This window comes from Odocoileus virginianus, chromosome 33 (assembly GCF_023699985.2).
Source record: "Odocoileus virginianus isolate 20LAN1187 ecotype Illinois chromosome 33, Ovbor_1.2, whole genome shotgun sequence".
NCBI lineage: Eukaryota > Metazoa > Chordata > Mammalia > Artiodactyla > Cervidae > Odocoileus > Odocoileus virginianus.
This window is the reverse complement of record NC_069706.1, coordinates 9,257,909-9,281,690: the sequence shown is the minus strand read 5'-3', so window position 1 is coordinate 9,281,690 and position 23,782 is coordinate 9,257,909. Positions and strand designations below refer to the sequence as shown.

General features: G+C 53.7%; 2 protein-coding genes across 10 annotated transcripts in view; one reads left to right on the top strand and one right to left on the bottom strand.

Annotated features, from left to right (window-relative positions):
* The window catches only part of CLEC16A (C-type lectin domain containing 16A), a 232,017-nt gene extending 226,645 nt beyond the window's left edge, over nt 1–5,372 (bottom strand). For 5 of the 9 annotated variants that reach the window (XM_070460737.1, XM_070460740.1, XM_070460739.1 and 2 more), the window contains exon 1: nt 5,120–5,371. In XM_070460737.1, coding sequence (XP_070316838.1) covers nt 5,120–5,199 — 80 coding nt within the window. In that variant the 5' untranslated portion in view covers nt 5,200–5,371. Of the gene's footprint in view, nt 1–5,119 lie in introns of all 9 variants that reach the window. The other 4 variants (XM_070460733.1, XM_070460735.1, XM_070460736.1 and 1 more) reach the window with 1 other exon arrangement.
* A 1,506-nt stretch (nt 5,373–6,878) lies between these two features.
* DEXI (Dexi homolog) lies at nt 6,879–22,230 on the top strand. Its single transcript, XM_070460728.1, has 3 exons — nt 6,879–7,011; nt 7,171–8,392; nt 21,577–22,230. Exon 2 carries the CDS (start codon nt 7,955–7,957, stop codon nt 8,240–8,242), a length of 288 nt encoding a protein of 95 aa, XP_070316829.1. The 5' UTR covers nt 6,879–7,011; nt 7,171–7,954; the 3' UTR covers nt 8,243–8,392; nt 21,577–22,230.
* Nucleotides 22,231–23,782: the final 1,552 nt, after the last annotated feature.

The window sequence follows — 23,782 nt, the reverse complement described above, 5'->3', positions numbered from 1 at the left end:
CACTCACAGCTGAGATCTGAGATCCGGCCTGAAGCGCCTAGAGCACTTCCGGCTGGTCCAACTCTGTGGCGATGAGAAGATCCCATGAGAACGTGCTGAGTGGGACGGTGTCAGAGAGGACGGGGAAACTTCTTGTCGGCTGAAGTCACCAGGCGATTTCTACGGGGGAATTAGTGTGATCTGTGGGGGTTCCTTTCTTCACGGTTGCGCCACGTGGCTCACTGTGAGTTCCCCCAGCAGGGGCTGAGCCCGGGGCGTGGCAGTATACTCGTGCCGAGTCCTACCAGCAGACAGGCATCGGAGAGAGCACGGGGCAGACAGGTGAGGGGTGTGTGAGAGTGAGAGAAGGGCCGTCAGCGCGAAAAGGCCCGAGAAACACCCCCGGATTACGGCGGCGCTACCCTCACTGACCGTCGGTAGGAGACAGCAGCCGTTCTGAGGGGGCACCCCTCCAGCTCGTCCTCCAAACTGGGCCAGGCCAGAGCACACGGCTCCCCGCTTGCTCTCAGCCTGGTGTCTGGATTCCTCCGCAGGACCTGGGCTCTGGGGCCTCTCCGGTCCCACGGCTCTGCACTCGGGTCCTCCACCCTCTCTTGCCCTGAGTGCTCCCGTCACCTAACAGCCTGCCTCCCCGCTGCAGGCTTCCGAGATGCTGCGTCCTCTGCCTGCGGCGTCCCCCCTTCCAGCCCCCGAGTGCCTGGAACAACCACTCATCCTTCACATCTCCATGTAAACCGCTGTCTGCCTACTGAGGGTGCTCCTGGCTCCCCAGCCAGGGTTAGAGGGTCATCTATGCTCCCAAGCTGGACAGGTGGGCACAGAGCCTGGAGCACTCGGAAGGCCTGGAGGAAATAAAGGCCTTTGGACGTGACATAAAGGGTGCCTCAATGAGTGATACGAGGAGTATGATGTTCTGAGAAAATGAATCTGGCCATACAGTGCCCCGAGCTCTGAAAATCAGTGTGACCTTAGGCAAAAGTTGAATACACCAAGAGCAGGTGAACGTCTGCCTGCTAGGTGTCCATTCCTCTTCATTTCCCCGTGCTGAATCATCCATTTCTCTCACTCTCTACCCACTAGTCTGGAAGGAGCTGATGCCACCCTGACTCCAGGGAAGGGCCTAGTAGAGCACCCCATGCCCCTGCCACAGTGACTGACTCAGGGACAGGCATGAGACCCTAGGTCAATGCAACGATACTCACTTCCAGATTTCTGCTGGCAATATTAAGAAAAGAAGATCGCCTTTTCCCAGGGGTTGCTAAGCTGATTGGATGTAATGGAGCATTCTGAGAATGACACCAACCAAGAAGAAAGCAGAGATGAGACATGGGAAGAAGCATATACTGACAACTTCATCTGAACACTCAGACTCAGCCACAGCTTAGCTAGGACAGTGTGTTCAGCGGCAAGAGTCAATCAGATCCATTTGGGGCTGAAGGTGATTCCAGGGGGGCTTCCATCACTTGCAACCAAGAATCTTAACCCACACCCAGAGATCAGAATTAAGGCAACGACCCATCCCAACAACAAGAAAGTTCCAGTCATTTGTGGACTCGCAGTCCCTGAAGGTGATGCTTCAGTATCGATCAGGCAACTCCATCAGCCAAGGTTCTGCTCGTCCATGTGACAGCCTTGCCACTGATCTGGCCAATAAACCACCCATGATGTGCAGCAAACCACCTCTTACTGTTTCAATCTGCCTCAACTAAACCACTAACTCCATTCAGTAGACAAAGACCACAGTACACAGCTTTCCACTATTTAGCAAAAGTAAAACCCTGTCTTGCAAGAAAAATTCTTCTCCAGTTTGAAAGCTAGGAATGTTATGAATAATGTGGTTCCGAAAAGGTGTCCGAGTCTCTGGACTATCTTCTAAATTGTTCTGTAAATCTCAAACCTCTCTTAAAAGTAAAGTCTATTTTAAAAAGGGGGCGGGGGAGGGCTTCCCTGGTGGCACAGTGGGCAAGAATCTGCTTGGGCAGATCCCACATGCCACGGGGCAACTAAGCTCCTGCACCATACCTACTGAAGCCTGCATGCTCCAGAGCCTGAAACTGAGCCCGCAGCCCAGAGCCCGTGCTCCACAAGGAGAGAGGCCGCCGCAATGAGAAGCCCGAACACCACAGCAGGAGAGTAGCCCCTAGTCGCCGCAGCTAGAGAAAAGCCCATGCAGCAACAAAGACCCAGCACGGCCAAAACTAAACAGTTAAAAAAAAAGGAAGAGCGTTCCCAGATGCTTTGTGCACCCCATCCCCAAACTGTCCATTCTGAATTCATTTCAATATCTTAATCTCTCTACCCGCACTGCCCCAGGTCAGGGCAAGAGTGTATCAGGAACTGTCACCTGTCACTAGTAGAGTGGCCGATTCATACTGGTTGCCGAGGACTTTCCCGGCTTTAGCACTGAAAGCGCCACGTCCTGGGAAACCCCTCAGTCCCAGGCACCCGGGATGGTTTGTCACCCTGTGTATCACATGAAGCCCTGTTCTGCCTCCAGCCTTGTGTCCCTGCAGCCCCACCTCCACGCTCCACACACCCCAGGGCCCCACTCCCACATCCCGAGGCTCCACGTGGAGCTCCTGGTCGTCCCTGACCACTCTGCTCCGGCTGCCTCCCCCAGAGAGCACCCAAGAAGGGTTCCCCCAGAGCCCTGAACCCACAGCGACCCTCGCACTTGTCACACCACAGTCACTGGCTCTGTCTTCCCCACCAGCCTGAGCGCTCCCTCGGGGAATTGGCTGTTCTGTGCCCAAGTGCTGTTTACGGCACTGTTTACAGCTGTTTACAGCATTCTTTCCCAGGTCACTCTGGGATCTTCTAAGTCCCCCTTCAATATACAGATCACCAGGTTCTTTAGGCTATAATATGGATTAAGCTGATCTGCCCAATTCAGGGCAGGCAACTCAGGTTTCCAAAAAGCACCCCACAGGCGCTGTGACCTAAACAATGAACCTAGGCAGTTCCCGGGATACTTCAAAGGAACCTGAATCCCTTTATCATTCCCTGGTTGGCCAGACAGCCAGGATGCCCCATTGGGCAGTGAGACTCAGCCAGGTTGAAAGTCTTCCCAAACTAACTTTTAGGATTTTTACTCAAGAAGACAGCATAATGAGTGCAAACCCTGAAGTTTCAAATCCTGGCTTGGACGCTTTTCAGCTCTTGTCACCTTGCTTAAGTGACTTAACATCTTCGGACCTTAGTTTCCACTCTAGAAAATGGAAACAATAATACTTCCAACAATTCATAAGACTTGTGAGGACTAAAGGAAATAACACGCAGGGAGTCCTTAACAAGAACCTGGCACTGAACATGCATTCGATAATCACGAAAGTAACTTAAAAGGGCTCGAGTTGGGCAGAGTTAGTTGAGAGCCCTCAGGCACCTGGGTGCCGCAGCATGCCCAACCTCCTTTAGATAACCCTCCACCCTTCTCAGCCTCATCCACCCACCCCCTAAATTCCTGAAATCCTTAAGCCTCTCCCTTTCCCGGCCAGCTGCCCTCCCATCTAAGATTCCTGCCTCCCTACACAGCCCCATCTTTGTCCTAGGCCTCTCCTCCCCACGGCCTCTCATCCCAACCCCGCAAAACCATTCCTCGCTATGTAATGACTCCTCCTGACTCCCACTCTTTGAGACTTACAAACATTTATTAAGTGCCCGATCCCTACTAGAAAGGCACAGCTGAGAATTACAGCATTGCATGTGCGTGTGTGCTCAGTCGTGTCCGACTCTTTGTGACGCTATGGACTGTAGCCCACCAGCTCTGTCCACGGGGACTCCCCAGGCGAGAATACTGAAACGGGTTGCCATTTCCTTCTCCAGGGTATCTTCCCCACCCAAGGGTCAAACCTGGGTCTCTTGCATTGCAAGCAGATTCTTTACCATCTGAGCCTCCAAGGAAACCCCTATTTTCCATTAATCCTCCCCTCGACCTCAAAAAATCCTAATCTCTGCCTGTATGCTCTGCACCTCTCCCCATTCATTCATTTTTCTCTTTCTTTAAGCATCCGTCAAGATTCTATTGGGTGCCAAGCACAGAGCTAGATGCTGGGAATACAGCTTGTGAGCAAAACAAGCCACCTCTGCCCTCCTGGAAGTACCAGCTTAGTAACAGACACAAAAGTAGTAAAGACACAAAGAATAATTGCAGGTAGTGGAGACGAATCAAATGAATGAAATCAAGAGAAAGATCTAACAGAAAGGAATGGGGGCAGGGGAAGCACTTTAGGTAGGGATGTCTGGGAAGGGCTGGCCCCACTGATCAACACAGCTACTATTATTAGCTGCCTACTGTAGAAGAGATGCTGGCTCAATCTCTTTACACACACAACATTATGGAATCTTTGCACAGTGTTCACCACCCCTATTTGCAGATGAGGAATCAGAGGCTCAGGGAGGTGAAGCAATTTGGCCAAGGTCACACAGCCATTCAATGATGAAATCAGGATCTGAATGCAGCCACTCTGTGCACCCTTGCTTCCCAGAACCACCTTGCCACCTACATCCCGCTGAGCTCTACTTCTGACTCTTTATACTCCCCTAAGAAACTAGTCGGGATTTTTTTTTAAAATTTTTGTCCTTTACTGAGCACTAGTAGAAGCTTCCACCTTTATGTACATTCTCTAACCCTACCCTCAAAACAATCGTAGAAAGCAGGTGCTGTCACTATAGTCATTTTACAACTGAAGAAACTGAGGCCTAAATTCACGCACTTAAACTCAAACCCACATCTGTCTGGCTCCAGGATCCAGACCTCTGAGCCCCTAAGCGAGCCGGCCTAAGAAATACCGCCCCGGGGAAGCCTGGTGCCCACGGTCCAGCCCCGGCGAGAACGAGGTCTGCATCCGTAAACTGAAATCTGCATCAGTAACACCGAGACTCTTGAGAAGCGGAGCGACTTGCCCAAGGTCACACAAGAGAGGAGCTACGAGGTCGGGGTTCGAAGCCGGGCGCCCTATGTCCAGAGCCATAGCTCTTAACGAGCACACAGCCTTCCCCGAGCGCCTCCCTCGGCCTTCCGCCTCCGCTTTCACACTTCCCAGCGCCCTGGACGGGATCTACGCGCCCCCAAGCCCAGCTCCCGCCCCGCGGCCTCCCCCTTCTGCCCCTAAACACTCACTTGAGGTGGTCCAGGGAGTGAATGTTGCGCGAAGCCTTGCCATGGCCCCCGCCCACCCAGCTCCGCGAGCGGCCGAACATCTCGGCGGTCCCGGCCAGTCGCTCGCCTCACGGTCTCATGCCCGAGCGGCCGACCGGCCGGGCGCCCGTGGCGGCGGCACAAGCGAAGGAGGCAGCGGCGCGGGTGGTGGAGACACCGCCAACCACCTTCCTCCCCGGCCCACAGCCCCACACTGACATTCAGCCGGAACCGGCCGTTCGACCGCCGCGCTTTACGGCCGGCCGCCGCGAGGGATGCTGGGAAATGCAGTTCGCTCGCGAGGCCCCCGCGGACGGGACTCTGCGAAGGAACTGCAAAGCTCGAGTGCATCCTGAAACCGCGGGCCGCGGCCTTGGAAAAGAGGCGGGGCGAGAGGAGGGGAGTTCTCAGTGTCTTAGGGGTGGGCGGAGCCCTGAGAAATGTACCTGTGAAGATGGGTGAATGAAAGTTACCACGGTATTAGCAATTATTGCCTTTATGATAAGAATAACAATAGCTGTTCCTTGGCGTATGCTGTGTGCCACTGCCGTAAGCACTTTACACATATTATTTAATTCTCACAACTACTCTATGAGATGAGTACATTTATTATCCTCCTTTTACCCGAGGAAATTGAATCACAGTGGGGTTAACTTACCCAAGATCATATATAGTACGTGGCAGATCCAAGGTTCAAACCCAGACGCCGTTACTTTTATGCCCCAAGAAACGAAACTGCACCAAACCGGTAACAGCCTGGTTTGTCCTTCACAGTCTTTTTCTACTTGAGTTAAAAAATAAATATTGAAAGGCCTTTGAGCAACAGTGTACCAAAACTGAACGTCCTATACTTTCAGTGGATTTCTCTGGTCTTCACCCCAAATCCATGCCAGTTCCAAAACCCACCTTTTAAAAAATAAGGAAACCCCCAACTACTTACACCAGGCCAGAAGATGTATCTAAATTTCTCTCCCGGATTGGAAGTGTGAAATTCCATGGAGGCGATACTGCCCTGCTCACCATTCACCCTTTTCTACACCTCACAGTTATTTAAGGTCTACTGTGTCCCATTAACTGTGCTCAGGACAGAATTGGGCTAAGGGCCAATGTTCTCCCCAATACCTAGCACAAGGTTTGCCACATAATAGGTGTTCAACAAATATCAGAGTGAATGAATGAATGAAAGTTTGTTTCACCTGCAGCAGTTGGAGGAGTAATGGTTTGCTCTATAATTCATTTAAAGGGGCACGAGAGAGCCATGGAGGAAAAAGGGCAGATTCTGGCCTCAAAACATACACAGGCCCAGCAGCTTCCAGGGTCCTTCTGTTTCTCTGGGCCTAGTTTCCTAGTCTGTAAAAATGGGTAACATACTGCACTTCCCCCAGCTGGTTCCAATTAAGCAATGCATGTAAAGCACCCAGCTAAGGGAGGCCTGAGATTTAAAAGTCTGGTTGAAACCGCTTTGGGAGGCACTTTCGGCAAGATCAGTCTCCTGAAGGATGTTTAAGGGGTGCCCCTGAGAAAGGGAATCAGCGAGTGGAAGAGACTCACTTTTCTGTGACTTCTTGGTTGGTTGACTATTTAACCACGTTCGTTATTATTGCTGTAAAACACGTTTTACAAAGTAAAAACAAGAAGCAACCCTATTACTGCAGGTCTGACCTGCCGGGAAGTTGTCCCTGAATTTTATTATGCAGATTCCCCACGCCCCGCCCCGCCGAGGGGTGGATCTTCCAGCAGCCAGAATCTGCAGAGACGAACCGGGCGCCGATAGATCTTCCCCACCGTGGAAAACTGCCACTTTCGGAAAGGCCAAAATTTTCACTGGTGAGGCCCAGCGCCCCCGACTCCCACTCTGCCTCCTTTTTCAACAGGTAAACTGAGTCCCAAAAAGGCGTGGCGCCAATACTCAAGTCCAGCAGGATGCTGATGAAGCTCACGATTTCCTTCAGCTTTTGTAGCCTTAGGATACTTCTCGGTTGTAACCGAGTTCTGAGTCTTTCCCCTCCCCCTACTCTGTCGCGGAACCGCAGAGCGAATCGGATTCGAGATCTGCCCCGAGTCCGGAAACGCTAAGCCGACTCAGAAGCCGGCGCTTGGAGGGGCGGAGCGAGGCAGTATCCGCCCCCGGAAGTCTCGGGCCAATGAGCGCAGGCGTCTAGCGAGCCAATGAGCGCAGGGGATGGGTAGGCGACGAGCCAATGAGCGCGGGGAGGAGCGGCGAGCCAATGAGCACGGGTAAGAGGGCGGCGAGCCAATGAGCGCGGGGCTGCTCCGGAGGCGGTGCTCGGAACGCGACCTGGAGGGCTACGCGGCAGTCGCAGCCATGGGCGCAGCGCCTCCGCGGGCGCCGGGCGGGCACAAGGAACAGCCGGGAGCGGCTGAGGAGACCGTCGCCGGGACTGGTCTTTGACGCTGAGCCGCGGTGGGGAGGGTGCCCGCAGGCGCCGCGAGGGCCAGTGAGCGGGAGCGGGGAGCATCGGAGGAGCCCGGGGCAGCCGCCGGCCACTTCGGGAAGGGGGTTGGGGTGGGGTGGGGGCCTAGCCTGACCCCTGGAAAGGGTCGACAGTGCGGTGTGGCCGCCTCTGCGGGTGGGGTGACCCGCCTGACACCTCTCAGGGGCCGGGGCGCGTCCGCAGGGGCCGACGCACATCTCTTGAGGGGGCGCCGCCGGGGCCCAGGGCTGCCTGGGCCAGCCCCGGGGAACCCCTGGATGGCTGAGCTGCCCGCGCGCCGGCCGCCCGGGCGCCGCAGCGGCTGAGCTCGCCGGGATCGCCGGGCCGCCGCCGCCGCCCGCCGCCCTCGCCGCCCTGCTGCATGCCCGGCGCCCGGGTCGCGGCCCACCTGGACGCTCTGGGCCCCCTGGTCCCCTCCGTGCCGCCGCCGCTCTTGCCCTCTATGTTCTACGTGGGCCTGTTCTTCGTCAATGTGCTGATCCTGTACTACGCCTTCCTCATGGAGTACATCGTCCTCAACGTGGGCCTCGTCTTCCTGCCCGAGGACATGGACCAGGCGCTGGTGGACCTCGGCGTGCTCTCCGACCCCGGCTCGGGCCTCTACGACGCCGACTCGGAGCTTGATGTCTTCGATGGTTACTTGGAGTAGGCTCGGCTGCCGTCCCCCCGCCGCTCTCCCCACGACCCGCAACCCTCAACCCGGACCGGGGCCCAGGTCATGCCGCTGCTGTTGATTGAGGGCACCGCCTGGCCAGGGATGGGATCCCCAGGACGAGGCCCGCTTCGGCCGCCAAGGCCTGTAAGTGCCCTCTCGGCGCAGGATGAGGGCGGGCTGGGGCGCTGGCGAGGAAGAGGGAGGCAGCCCAAGCCGGACACACACCCCTCCCCCAGGCCTCTGATTTCCCAGTCCAGATCTGTTTGGATGACGGGAAAGGCTGGATTTTTCTTAGGCCCTAAGTTAGGGTTGGAAGGCTTCCCCTAGCGAAGATGCCAGCAGTGAAGAAGGGAAGGGATGCAGGACCCAAGTGGCTTCCTGGTTAGCCATAGTAGCAACTTCACAGCTTGGGGAGAAAGCTTTTGCACCCAATTCCATTTGAGGCAGGCCTGTCAACTCCTCCCCCCTCCATCCTTAGCCTGCATCGATGGTGACCTTGCCTTTTGGGATACTCCCACTAGTCCTGGAAGGATGAAGACTTGCCGTGTTAAAAGAGGGAGGAAGCCAGGCACGGATCACCTTTGTCCTAGGCCCTTTGGAGGACTGGGTGGGGACTTAGAGCAAGGGTTCCCGGCTGACGCTGTGAGAGGAGAAACCTCCTTCAGCAAAGAACCCTGTACTTCCTGTGGCATTGGCTTGGCTGCCGTTTTGGAGTCAAGTTTCAGGGCGCCCCAGCTCATCAGTTCCGCAGCTCGAATCTGCAGGGGCTGCCAGTTTCGCAGGCTGCTTTCACAGACGAGGCCGGCTGGGGCTTGGTGCTGCGGTGGCCTTGCCTGCCTGCTGTGTTTGCAAGGCAAACTCAAGGGGCTTGGGGACCAGCAGGAGAAGGAACTACAGAATCCTTGCCCTGAGGCGTTAAAGCCCTGCCTCTGGGCTGCCACCAGAAAGCTGTGTCCGGCCCCACCTTGTGTGTTGGTGGGAGGGAAATGAAGATCCAGCAAGGAGGAAGACATGGCCAGAGTCACGGCCGGGAACAGAGGCAGCAGACGTAGATGAGAGAGGCTCTGGTGATGGTTCAGGGGGTGTGCAGGCATTTCTCAGCTGAGCCCCTCAGCTGGGTGTGCCAGGCACTGTCCTGAGTGGCGGGACACTGAGGTGGTGGGCAGGGGCTCCTTTTGGAAAACAGGCACTAATGCCAGTCACCCTAAGCATGCTGTGTTTACTCCTTCCTGTTGCCTACGTTAGCCTAGATGACCATAGTCAGAGGCTGATGCAGGGTGGGCAGGACATACTAGTAGTGTCAACCTGGGGGGTGACAGTGAGATTTCTTTGAAGAAAGCTTTATTTGAGCTCAGGGAGACCTTAGCAAGAGCCAAGTGCCTGGTGGCACGTGTGTCGGCTGCTCTGCATACCTGTCCAGTTGGCCGGCCTGTCTGCCATCCATCCATCGATTTGTTCTTTTTTTGAACAGATGTTTACCCAGTACTTAGTGCGCCTTGGTGAACACAGTGAACAAGACAGACTCAGACCCAGGCCTCTCGGCACTTGGTGAGAAAGACAAGCAGGTTCCCAAACAAGGCTGTGAGATTTTTGAGAGCTACAGTAGAAAGGTGTGACATCCCCTATTGCATTCACTACTATTTCCTTGCTTAGAACAGCTCCTGGCATCTAGTAATTGCTCAGTAAATGCTTGGATAAGTGAAACAGAGGACTGGGAGATGGGCTGCTTCAGGCAGGGGGTTCAGAGAAGGCCTCTCTGGAGATGTGACACCTTTGAGCTGAGCCCTAAATTGATGGAAGGAACCACACGTGATGATCTGGAGAAAAGCAGTCCAGGCCTAGGGACCCACTAGTGCCAAGGTCGTGAGGTGGGAGAGAGCTGGTTCTTCCAACAACTGCAAGGAGGCCAGTGTGACAGAATAGCCCCAGGAGAGGTTAGTGGGGTGGGCGGAGCCAAATCATTTGGGACCTGGGGTGCCTTGGCCACAAGCAATGTGAGGCCATCAGAAGGTTTTAGGCAGGGTGGGACACAATTCCGGTCCACATTTTGCAAAGATAACTGGTGGTTGTGGGCAGGATGAGCCATAAGGGAAAGTGTGGAAATTGGGAAACCAGTTAGGAACTGGTTAGTTGCTCAGGCCAGAGGTGATGGAGGCTTGGATGAGGCAAAGTTGGTGAAGATGGAGAAACACAAACAGAGCAAGAATGCCTTTTGGAGGTAGAGCCTATGGGATCCACTCAGAACCTGTACTGAGTGTCAATATATACCATGCCTGGTTCTAGGCCCTTTGTGTATTCATTCACTCATTGGGTCATTCAACAAATGCTAACCCTGCCTGCTCTCACACGTTCGATCCCTGGGTGGGGAAGATCCCCTGGAGAAGGAAATGGCACCCCACTCCAGTATCTTTGCCTGGAAAATGCCGTGGACAGAGGAGCCCAGTGGACTACAGTCTGTAGGGTCGCAGAGTCGGAGGCAACTGGGCACGCATGCGCACAGGCTCCCTGCCGCGCCCTCGCGGTCCCCCGGTGAATCCCCGCCCCCAGCCGAGCTTTGGACTTGCAGCGGTGCAGCTTGGCGATGAACGTCTTATTTTATCTCTTCACCACATCAACTGCAACACTTGCCATTCCAAATGAAAACATTGGCACTCTCTGGACCAAGATGCGAAGCCCAAATGCTTCGGCATACTTTGCAGCCAACACTGTTTGAGCAGAAACACCAGGAAGTGTATCTCAAGGACACCCTTGCAAAGCTTTCCAAGTGACAGGGCCTGACTCGGGCAGGTGGGGAGGCCCGGGGCTGTGGGAAATACTGGTGCCTGGAGAAACGATGGGAACCAGGCACTGCATGCCTTCTTGCTCAGTCCCAGATCTAAGCCACGGTGGCCTACGTCCCAAAGACGGGAAGCCCAGAGTCCATTTGGGGAGGGGTGGCTAGTAGCAAGAAAAGCCTGTGGGAAAGATGAAAGGTGATCTGACTGCACCTACTCTCCTGGCCCCTTTTGTAAGCCGAACACCAGTAGTTAAATCTTGCTCCTTCTCGTTCTTTCTCAGGTAGACACAGTCTCTTGTTACACACAGGCCAATCCAGGAAACACTGACTAAGGATATGGGCTCGCCAGGCATGGGGGACTAGGGTGATCTCAGGATGAAAGGTGCACTCATTTTTGCTCCCTCTCTTTTTTTCCACATTACTCAGTTTCTCAAATGTTTGTTGAGCACCTATTTAAGGAGGCAGTATTAGGCTTCCCAGGTGGCTCAGTGGTAAAGAATCCACCTGCCAATGCAGGAGACTCAGGTTTGATCCCTGGTTTAGGAAGATTCCCTGGAGGAGGAAATTGCAACCCACTCCAGTATTCTTGTCTGGGAAATCCCATGGACGGAGGAGCCTGGCGGGCTACAGTCCATGGGATCGCAAAGAACTTAGACTCAAGATAACCTAGGTTCAAATACGAATCCTAGTTGTGACCTTGGGCATGCTACAGTACCTCCCCAGGTGTCAGATTCCTCTTCTGTAAAGCAGGGATCATAATCTACTTCATTTTGAGGATTGAATGAGATAAGATGTGAAGCTCTTAGACCATCCCCTATGTGTGTGACACATGAAAGTTAACCACTATTATTGTACACTCAGGCCCTTGTGAATGTAAAAACCTGCATGTACCCTCAGGTATGCATATTTATATCCCTTGATGAGCAGGACAGGCTTCCCTTGTGGCTCAGCTGGTAAAGAATCTGCCTGCAATGCCAGAGACCTGGATTCCATCCCTGGGTCGGGAAGATCCCCTGGAGAAGGGAACGGCAACCCACTCCAGTATTCTGGCCTGGAGAATTCCATGGACTGTGGAGTCCATGGGGTTGCAAAGAGTCGGACAGGACTGAGCAACTTTCACTTTCTCTTCTTTCATGAGCAAGAGAGGACTGGCTGCCTGAGTTCTGGGCAGGTCCGGGTCTGAACCACCAGGACAGACTTCCCACTCTGCCTGGCTGGCCCGGGACCCTCAAGAGGCCTTTCCCGTCACCCCGTGGTCTCTAATGGCCACCCAATCTGGAGAGCCATGGCTGTGGTTTTCCTCGAATATTCTCCGTTGCCCAGGAGCGGGGACTGGGGACCAGGCGCTCCTTCCCGGGAGAGAGGGCTGCTGCAGCTGGCCTGGGCACTGGGGAGAGTCCTCACGTCCCAGCGGTTCCACTGCGGAGGCAGCTTAGCTGGATTGATTTGTCCTGGTTCCTGATGAAAGCAACCTCTGCCTGCCAGTGCTCTCTTGGCGTGGAGGGAGAGGAGGTTCTCTGCGCTGGAAATAGAGGGACTGGAGAGCATTGCTGCCCGAGTCAGCATGGCCTGGGGGAGGCCAGGTTGGGAGCTAAGGGTAGGCAGACCAGGTCTGCTTATCACAGGGTTTCCCGGATGGCAGTGTCCTGAGTGGTGCCACAGCTGACCCTTCCTGACCCGCCTGCCCTGGTCTCTTGGTGGCAGTCTGTGGCCTGTGCCATCAGCAGAACACTCAGGCTGGGCATCTGGCTTCCTGGCTTGGAAACCCAAACCTCCCTTGGTGACAGGGGCCGCTCCCTCCTCCCCAGGTGGAGCTCTGGGGAGGGGTCAGGGCAGACGGGGGAGCCAGGTGGGAGGGAGACAAGTGGTGGTGACGCGGGTTGATGGGTGCGCCCCCAGGCCCTGCTGCCTCTCCAGCTCTCTGAGGCCCCCTGGGAAGTGGAGAAGACCCCCCCATGTGTCTCAAGATAGCCGAGGTCCTGGGGGCCCCATTCCCTCATGCCCAAGTTGTACAGACTGGAGTTTTCATCTGAGGGAAACCCGCACAGCCCTTGCCTCTGTTTCTTGAACTAAGAAATGAAGGGCTCCTGTCAACTTGACCACTGTATTCCTGGTTTATGTGCCAGCCTCCCCTCCTGGGAAACCAAGACCACAATAAAAAGGACAGGCAGCAGCATCCCCATGTCTCAGGGAAAGAGACTGAGGCCTGGAAAGGGGGGAGGGGGGGTGAGGGACCAGGGGTACAAAGCTGGCAAGACAGCCAAGCCCCTGACCCAGTGCTGAGGGAGGGTGCAGAGGGGCTCCCAGCTCCCCTCCTTGGTTTTCCAGGCCTGCCTCATATGTTCTCTTGGTCCTTGGTCTGAGTTACTTTTTTTAAACTTTATTTTGAAATAATTTCACAATTACACAAGTTGCAAAGAATTCCCATATACACTTCACTCAAATTCACCAAGTGCATCCATTCATATTTGCCACGCTTGTTCATGTATACAAAATGCTTACTCAGTGTGCACATGTATGTGTACATATATACATGGTTCCATGTATGTGTATATACATATGTACATGTATGAATATTTTTCTGAACCACTTTTGAAAACAGATTGCAGATATCATGTTCGTTTACTCCTAAATATTTCAGTGTGTATTTCCTTAGAATGAAGGTATTTACTTAAATCATCACAGTACCACTGTCAAAATGAACAAATTCAATGTTGATGACACTCTTAGGACCAGTCTGAGCGGTGACTGCTCAGATTTCGTCAGTTGTGCGAGAGTGTCCTTTCACAGTCAATCAGGGAGGCTGGGGAGGGAGCTGAGGTCCAGGACCCAATCCCAGGTCGCCCTGTCATCCCTTGCCGTGTCTCTTGTGCCGTCTCACAGTCCCCCGGCCAGTGTCTTTGATGACACTGACATTTTTGAAGCATGCGAGTCTGGTATTTTGTAGACTGTCTCTCGGTTGGGTTTGTCTGATGTTTACTCCTGAGTTTAGATTCAGATGGTGTACTTTTTGGCAGGAATACCACAGGGAAGTGAGCATGTGTCCTGAGTACAGTGTGTGAGGAGACACGTGATGTCTGTCAGCCTCATTACTGGTGATGTTAACTCTGACCACTTGGTTAAGGTCTTGCCTGCCACCTGGATCCACTGCAGAGTTGCTGTTCCTCCTTTTATAGTTTATGATGAAGTATGTTTGTTCCAGAGCTTAACTTCTTAAAAATCTGCCTTTTTCATGTGAATTTATTTTTAAAAGACAGTTTCTGTCACTGAAAAGAGAAAACCAGCATCATTTGGCATGGATAAAAATGCTAAGTGCCAAAGTCATTAACTTCTGGACAAATACTAAAGCCAGCTAAAGGCACAGGGCCCTCAGCTCTTGGTTAAAAAGTCAAGTTAGCAACTGTCACGTGATAAACTCTAGCATCAAAGTGGAACTTTCTTCTCCAGGTAACCATAAGGATTGGCCAGGAACCAAAGAGCCAGTCCCTGGCTCCCTGGGTGTCTCCCAGGTTTATTCCAGGCCATCTCCATGGACCCCCTAAGACTGGTGCTTAGAGACTTTGCAGTCAGATTTGGGTTTAAGTCCCAACTGGACTAGGGCATTCACCTCCCCAAGCCTCAGTTTCCTTCTCTGTAAAATGGGGAGGATAGTGGTCCCTGTTAAGGGCTCAAATCTGCCTGCCAGTGCAGGAGATGGAAGCGATGAGGGTTCAATCCCTGGATCGGGAAGTTCCCGTGGAGGAGGAGATAGCAACCCACTCCAGTATCCTGGCCTGGAAAATCCCATGGACAGGAGCCTGGCGGGCTACAGTTCAGTGGGTATCAGAGAGTCAGACACGACTGAGCTGTGAAAGCAGTTGAAGGGCTCTTGCACGTCAGGTGAGATGGTGATGGTCCCGCAGTTGATTCTTGATCAGTGCTGCCATCGGTGGTGGTGGTGTGTCAGATCCAGAGCAGGTCAGCCCAAGAAGCCTTCCCCCTTCCCGAGCCCCCTTCCGCTGTGGGGGCCGGTTGCCAAGGAGGCCGTGTCTGTTGGGCAGCCTTTGAAGCCGTCCAAGCGTGCTGATAACTGGTGCCCAGTGAGCCAGGTGATGCTGGTATCCTCGTAGCTGGCAGCCCCTGCCCCAAGCCTGGGGGTGGCTGGGACCTGGTTCCAGTGTCAGTCGCCCCCTGAAGGAGCAAGCTCCATTCCTGGGAACCCTTCCTGCCAGGGGCCTTGGCTCGGTGGTTGTAAATAACTGCATCTCCAGTTTCCCCTGAGCGTCACCCCATGAAACAGGTGGGGCAGGGCTCATTAGCTCCATTCGACAGGGCGGCAAACTGAGGCTTGGGGAGGCTCAGGGACTCGCCCCAGACACCCCGCCGCGAGGGGGCCGCGTGGCGCCTCCTGGCCACACTCCCAGGTGGCCTGGGAGGCAGTGCGCACACCACCGAAGCCGAGTGCAGGCTGGCTGTGGATGCCCTGCCCCCTCTCAGGCACTTGCTGCTTTGCACTTTGGAACAGAGGAACCTGGCCCAGGCTCCCTTTTTGCAGGCCAGGAGTTTCTAGCTAGAATTAATGGTCTCAGCATTTATCTGTTGCTTTCTGTTTATGACAGATGATCTTGTTTTTTTTCATTCACGATAGTGACATAAAGATTGCTTTTAAAATTGTGGAATTTGCGGGGGAGAAAACAGTGCAGTAGTTCAGGTGGTTCTTGGCTGTGGAGGGACTCAGAAGGCTTCGTGGAGCCTGGGGCGCAGGCCAGCTGGAGTCGCTCCTGGACAAGGAGTTATCACAGAACCTGTGGTTGAGGGGCGTCAGCCGCCAACACAGAAACCAGCATCCAGACACTCTGGAGAAAGGGGCCAGGACCCTGGCTTCCCCCAGGAGCCTGGACCCAGGTAGACAGGCAAGGTCTCCTTCGCCCTCCCGCTTCCGGCCACGCACTCGTCCACCAGCCACGGCAGAGGCCTTGCTGTGCGCAGTCTGGTGCTGAGATGGCAGCGGAGACCCTGGGCAAGTCATAACCACTGGCGTCTGTCTTTATGGCTTTAATTGGCTGGTGGGTATGTGGAGAAGGAGGAATGGGCAGTGGGTGCCCAGCAGGCAGGGCCTTTTGGAGGAGGGAAGGGTTACCCCCTTTAGAAGGCCCCCTGCAACAAGGAGACCCCCATTCCCACCCTGTGTGTTTTCTAGCTGAGAACAGGTGGGGATATGGAGGGGAGGGGCCATGTGTGCTGAGTATTGTAGGCATTCCAGCAACACAATCTCTTGTAATCCTTGTAACAAACAGCCAGCAGTTTGTTTCAAATGGGGACGCAAGCCCAGAGAGGTTAGGTGACTTGCCTGAGGTCACACAGCTAGGAAGGGGCAGAGCCTGAAGGACTCAAGACTGGCCAATTCTGGACCTCACCTGGGCTATCCCAGAGGAGCAGGAGAGTGGGACGGCCCAGCTGCACAGAGAATCCTTTTGCAGCATGTCCAGAGCATCGCCCCACCAGCACTTTTAAGACACAGATCTCAAAGCATCTCCGCAGAGATACCAGACTGAGACATTGCTTGTTAAGATGAATCAAGCACCCAACTATCATTCTGATAACAAACCAGTCAGCCAGCCATTCCTTCTGTCCAGCTCTGGGGAATGGCCTGGAAGGAAAGGTTACAGTTTCAGAAAGAGAAAATACCGAAAGCCAATAGCTGATGAATTGTCGGTCATGCTCTAAGGATGTCAGGAGGTGGGAGAACCCACTGCCTAGACTCTCTAAGCTGCAGCCTCAGGATGTTCTCTACCCCGGGATTTCTGATGCCAGAGGAAAGAAATGAACTAGGTGCCAAGAGGAACTGAGAAAGATGTTGGGGTCAGACCACAGAGGTTCAAATCCTGGCTCTGCCATTTAAGAGCGGTGTGACCTTGCTTGGTTAACTTAACCTCTCTGAGCCCCATCTAAAACTCAGGGATGATGGTCCTACTTGACTCCACCCTCTGGGGTTGTTTGAGGAATAAATGAGCTAAGTCATGATTTGCAGCAGATAGTACAAGGTGAGCACAGGTGCTTGATAATTTGTCAGCTGGTTTGCTGTGAGACCAGACTTGCAAGTCAAAGAAACGAGGAGGTTGGTCTCTAACAGCAACGATGTGTGGCACAGATGAGAGGAGCCAGGACATCCTCCCGCCACCAGCAGAGGCCTGGGGCCATGTCTCTGTCCTCAGTGTGCTGTGTGACTTAGGACAGGTCATTGCCCTCTCTGGGCCCCTTCATTCTCTGGAGTGACCAACTCAGATCAGGGTCTCCCAAACCTCATATGATACCATCAACAATTTTTGCCACATTTGCTTGCCTGAACTGTTACCTGAGCTGTTATTTATGCAGTTAACACAAGTTAAACATACAAGTGTTAGTTGTTTAGTCATGTCCGACTCTTTGCGACCCCATGGACTGTAGCCCGCCAGGCTCCTCTGTCCGCAGGATTCTCCAGGCAAGAGTGCTGGAGTGGGTAGCCATGCCCTTCTCCAGGGGATCTTCTCGATCCGGGGATCGAACCCAGATCTTTTGCACTCCAGGCAGATCCTTTACCATCTGAGCCATGGGGGTTATGCAGTTACTGTCTTCAAACCAGAGGCTCTCTTTTTAAAGTGAAATTAATGTGGTGGAAAGAGAGGATCTTTATGGTCTTACTATCAGAAAGGGAAGACTGACATCATTCTCCATAAATAGAAGGTGACCCCGCAGATGGACAATGAGAACAGAGGGTGTTAGTGAATTCCAGCGGGAGCTGGTGCCTGAGCCTCTTCCTTCCGGAAGTTAGCACGTGTGACAGTCTCACTAGCCAGACTGACGCTTGCCTGGGACTCAGGTTGTTTGCAGTCATGAGCATTGGGAGGGGAGTGAGGCCCTGTTCCAAGAGGGGGTCCCATGTTCTCTAACAGCCCTTCCCCCCAAATCTGAAATGGGCTCAAGTTCAGTCCCCTGCCTTGGAGAGTGTGCAGTGAGCCCTGGTAATGGTGAATTGGTTTGCTTTCCTGGATTGAATCTGCTCTGCTTTCCTGGATGCCAGAGGTCTGGGGAGCTCCATGCTGACCGCCACAGGGAACCCCAGAGTCCCCATGGGGGAGGGAGGTCTGCAGAAGGTGGGCTCCTGGTGGGACGGGAGGGCAACTCGTGAACACTTGCGGAGGATGGAGCTCTCCAGTGCTCTGGTTGCAGCCCCGGCTTCCCCTCCGGCCTGCCAGGTCCTGGGTCATCAGGGAGCCGGGGACGGTCTCTGAGCAGTGGAAGGCTGAGTTCCTAGCTGAGCTGTAGGAGGTGACTCTGCCGAGGATACGAGAACCTGACCTGATGTGGCCCCTCTAACCTCTCCATGTCTGCCCCAGGGCTGGGCGTCCCAGGTGCCACTCGCAGTAAAGAACCCGCCTGCCATTGCAGGAGACGCAGCAGATGCAGGTTCAGTCCCTGGGTCGGGAAGAGCCCCTGGAGGAGGGCATGGCAGCCCACTCCAGTGTTCTTGCCTGGAGAATCCCATGGACAGAGGAGCCTGGCGGGCTGTGGTCCACAGGGTCACAGAGAGTCAGACACAACTGACTTAACTTAGCACGCGCATACTCGTGACCAGCCTTCAACCCCTTTCCACCCCAAACCAAACTACAGGAGGTTCTGAGACCTGGTCACCAGTCCTCCCACTATCTGGCATGTCCTTCATACACACCTTTCCCCAGACTCTGGGCTCCGTCTGTTCCCTGTGCTTCCTCCTGGGTCAGTATGTTACCTTTGGCTGCAGTTGCTCCCTAGATGTGTTTCAGAGGCAGAGACTACACTCATCTCAGGGTCCTCAGTGCCCAGGCTAGGCCCGGGCATACATAAGGCATGAGATTATGTAGTGTTTAAAATCTCCAGTGGAAAAAGCCCTGGAGAGCTGACCATCCTTAAACAAGTTTCTTACTCCATCTGAACCTTAGTGTCTTCATCTGTAAAATGGAATCATAATAGTACCTAACTCCTGGGGTGTTAGGAGGGTTGAATGAAATGACCCGTGTGATGCTCCATCTCAGGCGTGCAATCCCCAGGAGCTGACCCCGGAGCAAACAATTCCAGTGCACATTGTTTATTTGGAAGGTGATCCAGGGGCTTCCCAGGTGGCACTAGTGGTAAAGAACCCACCTGCCAATGCAGGAGACATAAGATCTTCCCCTGGGTCAGAAAGATTCCCCTGAAGGTGGGCATGGCAACCCACTCTAATATTCTTGCCTGGAGAATCCCATGGACAGAGGAGCCTGGCGGGCTACAGTCCATAGGGCCTCAAAGAGTTGGACATGACAGAAGCAACTTAGCATGCTACGCCCAGGAATTAACTGTTGTGGAGTGGGGCAGTGAGACCAGGAAGGAATGTATCATCTAGCAGGTCACCTCCACGGCCCTGGGCTCAGTCCTGCTCAGGAGCTCTGGGAAGCAGTGTAACGGAGAATATAGCTGAGTTGCTCCAGCCGCCACACGAGAGCTGGGATACTGAAAGGGTGAAAGTGTCAGGCTCTCAGTCATATCTGACTCTGTGACCCCATGGACTGGAGCCCGCCAGGCTCCTCTGTCCATGGGATTTCCCAGGCAAGAATACTGGAGTGGATTGTCATTCCATTCTCCAGGAGATCTTCCCAACCCAGGGATAGAACCCCAGTCTCCTGCATTGCAGGCGGATTCTTTACCACTTGAGCCGGTAGGGAATGGGGTATTGATTCCCAGCTTTCTGGCCTTCACCAGTTGGAAGGCAGCTGTGGAAAGATACTGGCTCTGCCTGCACTTGCAGCCTGGAGCCCAAACAGGCTCTGGAGGCAGAGAGGCCTCAGGCAAAGAGGCGGGTTCCTGCAGCTGGAAGCTGTGAGGTTAGGGTGCCTCGGGAGGGTGAGTAGACTGGGTTGGGTGTGGCACCCACACTCTGCCTGGGGCTCATGGTGCAGAGTAAAAGCTCAGGAGGGGGTGCCTGCCCTGATCGTGACTGTCTCCATCTTTGTCACTATTCCCGTGTCAGCCTCGCCTCCCACAGTTGAGCAACTTCAGGCAGGTCCCAACTTCAAACAGGTCTGAACCTCTGTTTCTTAGCCTATAAAATGGGGAGATTGTGGTTCTCAGCGGAAGCAATTCTGCCCCCTTGGGTGGCCCTAGGGAATGGGGTGAGGGAGCATTTTTATTGTTACCTTTGGGGCCAAGGATGCTGCTGTACACCCCAGAACAACCCACCTGCCATGTCAGAGAATTGTCCTGCCCCAAACATCAGTAACTCCTGATGAACAAGAGTATGTCTTGTGCTATTACATGTGTATTACATGTATAATAGTACATGTTAGTAACGTATAAGTTTTAAAAATTATTTTCCTAATGTTTATTTATTTGGCTGCATCAGGTCTTAGCTGGGGCACGTAGGATCTTCGTTGCCCAAAGCACGTGGGTTTACTTGTCCCACGGCATGTGGAATCTCACTTCCCCAAGCAAGGATCGAATCCATGTCCCCTGCGTTGGAAGATCAATTCTTAACCCCAGCAGGGAAGCTCCTAATATATGAGTTTTATGTGATGCTTGATGACATTTGCGGAAGTAGTCGGAGCTGACATCAAAGGTGGTAAGACTCAGAACTGGGGCAGGACTTGGGGCTCTAAGGGGGGTGGGCGTGGGAATGTGGACCCAGAGAGAGGGGGGGTAGGAAAGGAGGACCCGCGGGGAGCCAGGTGGGGACGGCCTGGGAAGACAGGCCAGGCGGGGCTGCTGGGTAGCTTGGCTGTGACCACATCCTTCCTGTAGGTGACCAGGCATCTTCCCGGCAGGGTGGGAGCTGCTGCCAAGCCCTGCCCACTCGCTGGAGCTAATGTCAGCCAGCTGACCCCAGGCGACTCTGAGCAAGCTACTGTCCTTCCTCAGGTCCTGAGATGCCCCTCCCGGGGATTTTCTGCCAGGAGTGAGACAGTCCTTCCCTTCCCAGGTGAAGCCACTGCTTCTCCAGCCTGGTGCTTAGAAACCAGACACATTCATTAAAACGTTTTAGTAAAAAATCATAGAGGACTTCTGTGACAGTCCAGTGGTTAAGACTTCTTCCAGTGTAGCGGGTACAGGCTCAATCCCTGGTCGGGGAGCCAAGATCCCACATTCCCCATCTTTTGTGCTCAGTCCTGTCCTAACTCTTTGCGACCCTATGGTCTGTAGCCCACCAGGCTCCTCTGTCCGTGGGATTTTCCAGGCATGAATACTGGAGTGGATTGCCATTTCTTCCTCCAGGGGTCGAACCTGCCTCTCCTGCATCTCTTGCACCGCAGGCGGATTCTTTACCTCTGAACCACCAGGGAAGCCCAAGACTCCACATACCTCCTGGCCAAAAAACCCAAAGCACCAAACAGAAGCAATATTGTAACAAATTCAATAAGGACTTTAAAAATGGTCCATGTCCAGAAAAGAAAAAAAAAAAATTACAGGACAGCATTGCCAGCCTAACGTTGAGGTTCCTGGTGGTTCCCCAAATTCAAACCTCTTGATGGATGGGGGCAGGTCAGTGCTTCCGTGCTAGTAACGCCCCTTTGTCCCTCTTTGCCAGGCCTGCTCCCCTCGAAAGCTCCGTGCCAACAGAGAGGTTCCCGTCTGGGCCCAGGACGGTGGGACAGAGAGATTGAGAAGGAACGCTAAGGTCCGGAAGGCACGTGCCCCTGCCCGAAGAGTGAGGCAGGGGTGCCCGGAGACCTCGCCCGCCTACGGCGGCGTGCACACAGCCTCATCCTGGCTTCCAACCTTCTGCCTTCTCAATGGATGTTTACACGAACCCAGCCAGAGTCAGCCTCCCTGCTTTCCACCCCCGGCTGCGTCTGCTTACCCCACTTAACCTTTGGAGAGAGAGGACACGTCATACAGAAAAGCGACTCCCAGCTCTGTTTGATGCCAGGGGAGATGTAAGCCCTGTGGGGTCTGTCCCGAGGCCGGGCTTAGATGCAGGGACTACTTCCGAGAGGGTGACTCAGAAGGAAAAGAACAGCTGGGGGGCTGAGGGTGGGGTTTGGACTCATTCATTTCAAGTTGTTTGCTCGCCATCAAGTTGCCAGAACTGATACATTGTGCCAGGGGTGGGTCAGCCACCCCTCCGGCCAGAAATATTTTTTGAAAATGTGAGTGGTATGAATACTTGACTTCGATAAACCTGTAAAAGCAATACTTAGGAGGCTAACTTCTTTCAATTAAAAAATGTATGCAACTCCAACCCCTGGGGGCCCTGCCTTTTTTTTCTCCTTTGAGATTTGGGAAGGGACCCCTTACACAGAACCTCTGATAAAAGGGCAGAAGGGTCCGGACCTCCTCAGTTGGAGATCCAGTGGGGCTTGGAGGGTCTATCCAAGCTGGGCTGGTGTGGGAGTCCCACCTGGGCACCCTCCTGGTGTCCACAAGCCTCTGACAAGCCAGGACCCACCTCGGGTGTGGTGGGAAAGGCCTGATGGCCAAGCTGAAAATCAGGCCCGAATCCCACAGAAGCTGGAGGTGGGGATCCCCCGTGTTGGGTGTGTGGTGGTGGTGGTGGTTGCTAGTGGCTAAGTCATGTCCGACTCTTTGCACCACCATGAACTGTAGCCCACCAGGCTCCTCTGTCCACGGTATTTCCCAGGCAAGAATACACTCCAGGAAATCCCATTTCCTTCTCCAAGGGATCTTCGCAACCCAGGAATCAAACCTGCATAATTCCTTTACTGCTGACCAACCACTTGGCGCCTGGTAGACCTCCCCTAGAGACGAGGGGAGTGAGCGGGTGAGGGAAAAGAGCAAATGGATGACTGAAGCCAGGTCTGCTTGCAGCAATTCTCTCCAGTTTGCAGAACACCTGATGCTTTTCAAAGTACCTTCATGTACACACCATGTTTAACAAGGAGTGGGTGGTCAGCTCCATTCTACAGGTGAGGAGACGGAGGTATGGGAGAGGAAAGGCCTTCGGGTGATTGTAAGAAAGGATGCTGACAGGTGCGAACAGAAGACATCTGAGAAAAGGGGGAGCGGAAGGAGGGAGACATTTCTTTGGGGGAGAAGCCTAAAGGGAAAAGCAAGTGTTTAAAAGTGCATGGACAAGACTTCCCTGGCAGCCCAGTGGTTAAGACTTTGCTTCCAATGCAGGAGATGTGGGTTGGGTCTCTGGAGATCTTGAATCTCCAAGATTCCCTGGAGAAGGAAATGGCAACCTGCTCCAGTATGCTTCCTTGGGAAATCCCATGGACAGAGGAGCCTGGCGGGTTACAGTCCACGGGATTGCAAAGAGTCAGACATTAAAAAAAAAAGAGACATGACTAAGCGACTGAACAACAACATATATATATATATATATATATAAAACATATATGTATATACACACACACAATTTAAATGCCTTAAAAAATAAATAGGACTTCCCAGGTGGCACAGTGAAAGAATCTGCCTGCTAATGTAGAAGACGCACGACACATGAGTTTCATCCCTGGGTCAGGAAGATCCCCTGAAGAAGGAAATGTCAACCCACTCCAGTATTCTTGCCTGGGAAATCCCATGGACAGAGGAGCGTGGTGGGCTACAATCCGCGGGGTCACAAGGAGTCAGACACGACTGAAGACCCATCCACGCACACATCTCTCATTTAAAGTTGTCACTATGAGTAATTACAGCCTCTGATCTCATTTTGTCACCTGTGAACAGATCAAAAGCAGCGGGGATGATCATGCCCACCTCGCCTGATTGAAGGGTGCTGTCGATGTCTGAATCAGGAGACACTTCCTGTGGCTGCACACGTGGGAGTT